Source organism: Strix uralensis, chromosome 5 (genome assembly GCF_047716275.1).
Source record: "Strix uralensis isolate ZFMK-TIS-50842 chromosome 5, bStrUra1, whole genome shotgun sequence".
Classification (NCBI taxonomy): Eukaryota; Metazoa; Chordata; class Aves; order Strigiformes; family Strigidae; genus Strix; species Strix uralensis.
The window spans coordinates 78947652-78956155 of NC_133976.1; the positions used below are offsets into that span (position 1 = coordinate 78947652).

The 8504-nt window shown below is 39.5% G+C and overlaps 1 protein-coding gene across 1 annotated transcript in view; it reads right to left on the reverse strand.

The window, feature by feature from the left end:
• LOC141944165 (tyrosine 3-monooxygenase-like) overlaps positions 1-8504 on the reverse strand; it is a 33071-nt gene extending 24567 nt beyond the window's left edge. The window contains exons 1-4 of the mRNA XM_074870270.1: positions 8307-8504; positions 7210-7384; positions 3689-3777; positions 379-446 (exon numbers count right to left, since the gene is read on the reverse strand). Of these exons, the coding sequence (XP_074726371.1) occupies positions 379-446; positions 3689-3777; positions 7210-7384; positions 8307-8504 (530 nt within the window). The remainder of the gene's footprint in view (positions 1-378; positions 447-3688; positions 3778-7209; positions 7385-8306) is intronic.

Sequence of the window (8504 nt, forward strand, 5' to 3'; positions counted from 1 at the left end):
AAATTGCTTTTCTTTGACAAAAATATGCTCCTAAAAAACTTCTCCCTACAGTTCCTTTCAAAGGATTAACTTCAGCTCAGGAGCTAGTCCTAAAAGGAACTGCAAAATTTAAATGAGAGTCATATTGAGAAATCGCCTCTGCTAAGACAAAATATAACACTGAAGGAGATGTGAATGCAATCCTAAGATTTTATCTTAAGGTATATTTGCTGTATTGTGGGAAAAGACTATTTCGTATGGAGTGATTGAATTCTGTTTTCTAAAAGATAGCCTCACTGATACATTGACAAAAGATTAAGTCTGCTATTTCTTGCACAGTAAGATGTCTGAAAGTGCATGTAGACTGCTGAAGTATCTCTTCAGCAGCCTTGTACTTACGCTCTGTAATTAAAGGCAAGGTCAGCAAAGAATGCCCTCCTTTTCTTATACTCCAGGTCACCGTATCCCTGAGTTAGAAAATAATTCAAAAAATGTTTTACATTAAGAGAGATTTGTGGGCATAAATAAATTTGCTAACAGAAGCATTGAGTAAACCTAGGCCTCGAATAGGTGGTTTTGTCCGAGGCAATGAATCCTGAGCCTTACAAATGGGGTAAACCAAAGACTGCAATCAGTTACATCCATGACATTTTGATGAAAATTTGGGGCCTGTGACCAGAAAGGAAAGTAACATGGCTTTGGTGGGAAGGTTTGGAGTTGTTCATAAACACAACATCACAGACCATTATACTTACAGTCAAATTTAAATGCAAATCACATTAAAAATTGGATTGAAATTGCAGTGTTACTTCTGCTGGGGAAGAACTGAATCTCTGAATTGTTTCTTTTCTGCCCCAAGCATGAAGATTGTAACATAGGGCTGTGATGGACATGATGGTACCAAGCCTAGTACCACCTCACCAGAAAAAGTAAATTGTGCCTGCACAATATCCTGCACTTTGGGCGAAGAAGGAGTCCTCACTGGCTAGAAATCATAAGAGCCACCACTGAATCTGTAGAAAGTACAAGCTTTCAGCTCAAACCCCTGTTGCTCATTTATTACCATGTTATGATAACGACAGATGCAGTGGTATCTGTTTAAAGGGGCAGTTTACTTATTAAATACCAGAGTTTTCTTTTTGCCCCCTCAATGTTTACTAGAAGTTGAGATTCAAGCAGGCTTCTCCAGCTATTAAGTATGAATAGAGATGTGGAATCAAATTCCTTTGAATTTTACATAATTCATAATAGGAATAAAATCTGAAATCTGGCACTGTGTTACTAATATAACTCATAAAGCAGTGTTGATCAGCATCACTGTACAAATATTTATTATTCTAAAATATTCTGAATTTACTGGAACAACTTTGCATACCACAAGCCAAATTTCTCCCTTAGGTTTATTCACATAATTTTCAGTGTAGCAATAATACCAGTAATACTGCACTTAATGAGTATTGTGTGCGTGAATTTGAGGAAAGAACTGGATCCCAAGAGCATGTTTATTTTTGTCATGTGTTATGGATAATATGTTCATTCAGATGCCACCCTTGCTTGTCAGTAGCTCTAACAAGTCCATGCAAAACATGTGGAAAAGCCATCAGGCCAGGCTAGCATTGATGCTGTGACCTCTCAGCTTTGTCCCTGCTGTTCCCAGGGCTCTGTGCCCTCACTCTGGGCAGCAGGAGCCTCCCTGGGAGACCACTACAGCCAGTGTTAGGGTGCCCCAGAGACTGGTGTCACAGTGCCATTAGTTTGCTTTTCTGGCCATTAAAGAGACAATAAAGAACAAAGTGAAACTGATGAGATGAACAGTCCAAATTACCTATTTGGTACCAAATGTATATGCAGAATCTCTGCTGAGCCACCATCAACGTATTTGGTACTTTCCTCCAACCTGTCCATTTTTAGCCATGCTTAGCAGCACTATAAATGAACACACACTGTGCTCTCTCTTATCACAGACAAATGATTTTCAGTGTCTGAGCTAACTTGTTTCAAGCTAGTTTAAGTATTTATACATTGCACTTAACTCTGCAGTGTAGATTTATCCCTACTCAATACTTTGGTAACTCTGAACCGTTGGTGCTTTCTCTCATCCTCTTCAGTGCTCATACCTCCTATTTGGCAAAGTAGGAGGGGAACTTAGTCCAATTCAGAAAATTCCCAATGTGAATTCATTTATCTCATGAGAAACAGCCTCAGAGCTAGCTCAGAAAAATGACAAATACTTGGGTTGTTTCTATCAGAAAGATGTGAGGCAGAATGAAAGATGCCCTGGTTAAGGAGGATATGAAGCTCTCCCTAGAGCATTATAGTGATTCTTAAAAATAGAAGACAGACTTGGAAAGTTTGTCTTTCCAAGACAGAACTGCACATAGCTAATAACATTAACATTGTATGGGTTAATCAAAGGGTCTAAACAGAATTCAGACATTTAGAAAAGGGAATGACAAAATATTGTCCTTACAGTTTTCAGTGCAAAGTCTGTGCTTCTTTCCCTTTTCATGCATCTCTTCTTTGTGATGTTTGGCAGAACACTTCATAATTCTGTGACCTGCCTTGCTGATCAGCAAATGGCCCTTTGGAGTCCCTTATTCATCTGTACCTAACTCATACTTCATCACACTAAAGCTGGAAAACTTTGATGAGAAACAAGTGTTTGGGTTTTTTGTTCCCAGTACTTTGCCTTACTATTATCATCACTGTAGAAGGACTCTACAGTGCATTTTTCCTCTTCCTTCTATTAGAGTTTCTGCTTATGGCAAGGCTAAGAGTACACACACAAAACTGTTATGAGTAAAGCCCTTCTTGCAGCCCACTCATAACCAAGACATATTGCCTGAATCCAAGGAAAAGCCCATCACAAACATTCTAACAGTATTTTGCAGAGTAATATCAATAAATACTGTCAAAATCCTGGCTCCAAAGACCTTGTGAAAAGTCAGATGTAAATTAGGATTATAATCTTTCTAATTTGCTTCCTATTTAAACTTTAGATACTTACCTCAACTGAAATCACTAGACCTTTTGAGCTTCTTCAGTCACATTTAAATCTCAGTTCAAGTATTATATTCATTAATCAGTGCTGCCATGTATTTATCTTATTTTCTGTCTAGACGACCTTTGCAAGTTTAAGCATAATACTCCCCTCTGTGGGATCTGAGGATCTGGTATTTATTAGTCACTAGTTCTTTGCCACTTGTCCTCATTACCGTCCTCTTTACATCTGCACTTGAATGAGATTCCTGGTATACGCAAATTTAAAAATGTGGGTAGAATATCTGAAAGGTCAAAACATAGAAAACACAAAAAGCAGAAATCTGGGGAACTTGGTTGTTATGTGGACCAGCTAGTAAAAACTGGACATACTTCAAATATATCAGGGGTGAAATAATAAACAAGAGGTCTTTTTAAACTAAACAATTAAATGTAAACTCATGCTAAAGGATATGTTGAATAGAAATTACTTCAGCATGTGTCTTATGTTAATCATATGTACCTTGATGAATCAGGACCCATAAGTTTTTCTCATTATTAAGTTATTCATTCTATACTCCCTAATTCCAGTGAAGATCATCCTTTATCTGATCCTTCATTTTCTCTGTCCTTTCATGAGTATTTCTTTACTCCTGAAATTTTCCTTACAGAAGTTTCCCTACAGAGAGTTTCTTTTTTTAAAATGAAATAACAGTGATGTCAAACTTACAGGGTGACCATGGTCCAAACTGGGATCATACTTAGTGATCAGATGGTGACACTTGTCCAGATCTTCAATTTTTCTGGGGAACCAGGGCACTGAAGAGAAATCAGCAAGAGTTAAATGAGATAGGATCAAATAATTTTTAAAAGACACAAAAAATAAAGGTTGTGCTAAAGGTTACAAGCTTTCTTTTCATCAATATCTAAGAATATTCATATCTACGTGTCACCATATGTCAGTAGTTGAATTCATTTGCCAACCAAACTGGCAGGCTGGATGAAAAATGATCTGAAATTAACTTGCAATGATAATCTCTCAGTTTTAATGAGTAGAAACAATTTTTAAAGGCAAAATCATTTCCTTTTAGGCCAAATGAGATGTTCTGTTTGACATAGCACAACAAATTTATTTCTACATTTTGGATTTAAGAAATTTTCTAAAAAGTAGTATAAATTTTCATACCTTTAAAAGTGAAAACATTTTAAAAGGAAAACATGAAATTTCTAGAAACAAAACAAGCCAAGAAGTATCTTAAGTTTTTTCCTTCTGACTCATTTTTCTATTTTTTTCAGCAACATTATTATATCATTAGCTGAATTTCCAGTTTCCTCCCCCTGAAGTGGGGACCTTTTCTGGTGACTAAAATAAAAGTAAACTGTGCTCATTATAATTTAAGTGCCAGCATTTATAACAAATGATTTAAAAGAATACTGAAAAAAGACAAAGTTGATATTGCTTTCTTGAGGTCAGACTGATGCTGTGATCAGACTTAGTGTATTACAGATCAGAAAAGGTCCGTTTGTCATCACCTTAATCTCATACTTGACAAGAGATCAAGCATCTCTGTACTGAATGGCAGATTTAGCTTTAACCCTATAATATTATATCCAGGCACATACAGTTCACAAAAGTATAGGGCTACAAATACACACTGATGTTGGGAAATTCCAGTTCTTTCATGCAGTTATGGCCAATTCTGAGGTAAGAAGGAAGAAATACTAGTCTGACGGATGTCTTATATCACTCCAGAATTTTTTTTCTGAGCCTTTGTCTTTGGCTATACCAATGGTTCTGCATGCAAGATGCCTGTCCTGCCATCTATGGCCATATCTCCTCAAAGCCTGTACTTGATCATGAGTCCTCCAGCATATGCCCCCATACACATCTTGCCTATCCCTTACTGAGTCCTGGGAGAGAGCAGACAGGCTAAAGGAGATGGGAGGAAGGACCATGGCAGAACCCTTGGACTGGTCACAGAAATGGATGTAGCCAATAAAACAGGGATAGTGCTGGCAGATGCCCGTTTGGCTGCATCTGTCTCTGCTTCATGGAAGCAGAGATAACCACTGCTTTTCTCAACTGAATACCAAATTAATTTGGGTTAAAGCCACTATGGGCAGGGCATTGTATTGTCACTGTCCTTCAGCAAACTGCCTGGGAAGACCTGTCTGGCTCACCTAAAAACTCTGAGGGAAAGAATAAAATGTCCATGTGGGAAAAAAAAATAGATCAATCCAGGAGCTGGAGCCTCAGGTGATGGGGATAGCCAGAACATACATATTTACATCTTCTCAGAAAAATAATTGTTGACAAGTAAGCGTGAAGCGTGTTTATACAACTTAGATATCTCCTAGTTACCAATATGCTCTCACAGGCAGCTGCAAATCCCACTAGAAAGTGAAGATGCAGCTAGCCTCTTTCAATAAGAGGCACTGCCACTTTCAATAAGATATACCAGGAAAATGGGCCACTAGCCAATCTTAGACCTAGGGGCTAGCAGAGCTGAAAGTCCTCTGACACTTTAGCACCCCTGAATTCACCTCAATAGGTCCAAAACCACAAAGAGCTTTAAAACCAAAACCTAAGGTGTCTCTCTGGGCCACAGATACCAACTGTCTGACCCATTCATCTGGAAATCAAATGAACTACTTAGGACAGTACTGAATTCTGGGGCCTGAAACACCCAGAAAAGACTATTTACAAACTAAGGAGTGCTCTGCGTACATCTGAGCTAACTTAGAAACAGACTCTGACCATTTGCATGCCGAGTATATTAATTCTGGCATCATTACATCCCAAATCAGCCTGATTATTTTTGCGATTGCTGTTCAAAACCGTAAGAAAAAGGAAAATGTTAAGAAAATTATGTCCCTAATATTCCTCTGCTTTAACGATAAGCACACCCTCTTTTAAGAGTCCTTTGATTTTAGTGTAGATCCCAGTCCAAGCACACCTGAAACTAACTGCTATTTCTGAACACAAACCTCTCAACTCCCGAGGAAATCCTAAATAAATGCTTCTCAGCTCCAAAATTTTCTTTGGATCTCCAGTTTCCCTGATGAGAGTGATACCCTTTTGATATACCCAAAGTCCCTGAGAACAGCTTGACATGGACTGTTTCTCATCACTACCCTGAAGGTGAATTTTAAGCAACACCCAAAGGTGTCCAGACAGGACTGTATTATCTAAAAGGGTCCTGAGGATATCTGCCTGGCCTCATCAAGGGTGGGAAACCTCATGGCAATTCTATATTCAGAGAATGCAACCTATGAGCTGGACCCTCAGCCTTCTCATTTGTCTGGTGTAACTCTGGCATCCTCAGGATTGTATTAAAGGTCTTTAACAGCTTGTTGTACTCACCAATCCTCTACCTGCAAACAGGAAAAATACCGGTCTACCTCTGGCAAACTCACTTTTCATCCTGATGTCTGGTAGGGATGGTGACTCAAATACAGCACAGGCAGTGGAGTAGCCACTCGCAGCACTTTGCCAGGTGAAATACTGTTCCTAAAGTGCAACCTTTGAAGCTGCACAACCTCCAGACAAGCTTTTCAGATACCTGGGAAAATGCCTGATGCTCTGTTACTCCAGAGTTGGCAGAGGTTCTGTTCTCTACAGGAAGGTCATCCCCTGGTTCTCTCAACCTGCCCAGTACCTGCAGATTTTCTGCTGACCCTCTCTTCCTCTTGCACTTTGGAAGCTTCTTACAGCATGTTGTATTTAGCCTTTTTCAGTGAAGGAGCAATCTACCTCCAGAGAGTCCTACTGGACCCAGATGACAGTAGCCAGGACACGATAAACAGACAGCTACTGCTTCTTTTAACAAAACCAATGCAATACACTACAAACAAATGAAACATTCAGACTCTCTGCTATATCATTATGTTCCCATCAAGTGTATGCGTTCACCTCAGAGCAGTCAGTTCTCTGCACAGCTCTCGGCACACAATCTTCCTGTCATTTAAGAGTTTCCAGTTTCTCCTCAGATTCTTGTTTTGCTGATCTATCCTTCTCATCTCCCTTTTTGCTGGAATGCTTTTTCTTACCTCAGTTCCACTGGCTGTGATGAGGTGCCTCTCTTTCCACACCAAGGGGAATGGACCCAGTTCAGGAAAACAGTCATGCAGTGAAGAAAAATGAAATGCACACCTACTTTCCAGACAAATTAAAGTCCTATTATGAAGCTAAAGCTAAAAAAGTTACTCCAAAAAGAAACAGAACAGCACTAACAGGTGCATGTTTCTTACCTTTGTATTCTCTGCTAGTTTTCACATCCTCTGCTGCTCTCTTTAAGGAGGTGATAAGGACACTAACATCAGCACTGTGAACTTCACATTCAACAAAAATGTCAAGATCATCAGCAGAGTTCTTGGGCTTTTTGGCTTGTCTGGTTTCAAAGTGATGGATCTGAATTTCAAGCATCTGCAAGAGCCAGACGTTCATATGATGAAGTTTCTCCAAAGACTGAAAATCCAGGTAAGTCTAGATACACTTCTACAATGTGTTTAAAAGGGGACTAAAAGAGGTATTAACATGAAGTACATGTTAAGCAATGAAGCCTAATAATGCCCAGTTTAGAAAGAGCTAAAGTACAGGCAGAGATGAAGATTAAACACTGTAGAATTAGGTAGAGATAGATGGAGATGAAAGATGAGATACTGTTGACTGTAGCATTTCATCTGTGCAGAAAGAACAAATTAGTGGCTTGGTAACTCTTAAAACCTTGGCAGAATGAAAGCAGATCTATTGATGTATAATAACACCATAATCATTAAATAATTGCTAACAATTAAAAATAAGTAACAAATACAACACTTTTCTTTTGAGTTATTCATTTTCACAGATGAGAGTGAGCACCTGGTAGGGATATTTCAAGTGCCCAGAATATATAATGCCTGTATGATTTACAGCTCTTGTATTCTCTGTATCTCCTGCCTAATATGCAGAGAAAATTCATTGGCTTCTAACAGCCCCACAACCTGAGTGCTTGAAATGCTGGCTTGTTATTTAGTTGTGGCTGGATACCACAACTGCTAGAAAGAAATAATAGATTACTATCTGCTCTAAACAGCCCTTACATAAAATGATGATTCTTCTAAATGACTGTGTCCAGCTGCTCCCTCCCTCCAGACCACTCTCCTTCTTCAACTGGAGAGGCCAGCCAACCTCTCTGAACAGCTGTAACAAAACAGGGACAATGAGAAAGGAGGAAGGCAGGTGGAGGTGTAAGTCAGGCAGGGAGCAGAAGAAGGGTGAGAAAGGATGAGATGCAGAGCGGGAAAGGTGGAGGCAATAGATACAGAAGAGAGGGCTCAGTGGAGGAAGGGAATAGTGAGGTCTGTACCTCGAAGACTCTGACTGCCTTAGAGAGTTCAATCTTCCTCACGTTGCAGAGGGTGAGGGTCAGGATGACAATGGCTCTGCTATCCTCACTATTGGATTCCAGGCTGCCTTGCCTGTTCAGTGACTCTATGCCACACATCTCTTTCTCCTTGCTGGCCTCTTCCTTTTGGCCTGAGATCCCCACCAAGTCAGCCTTCAT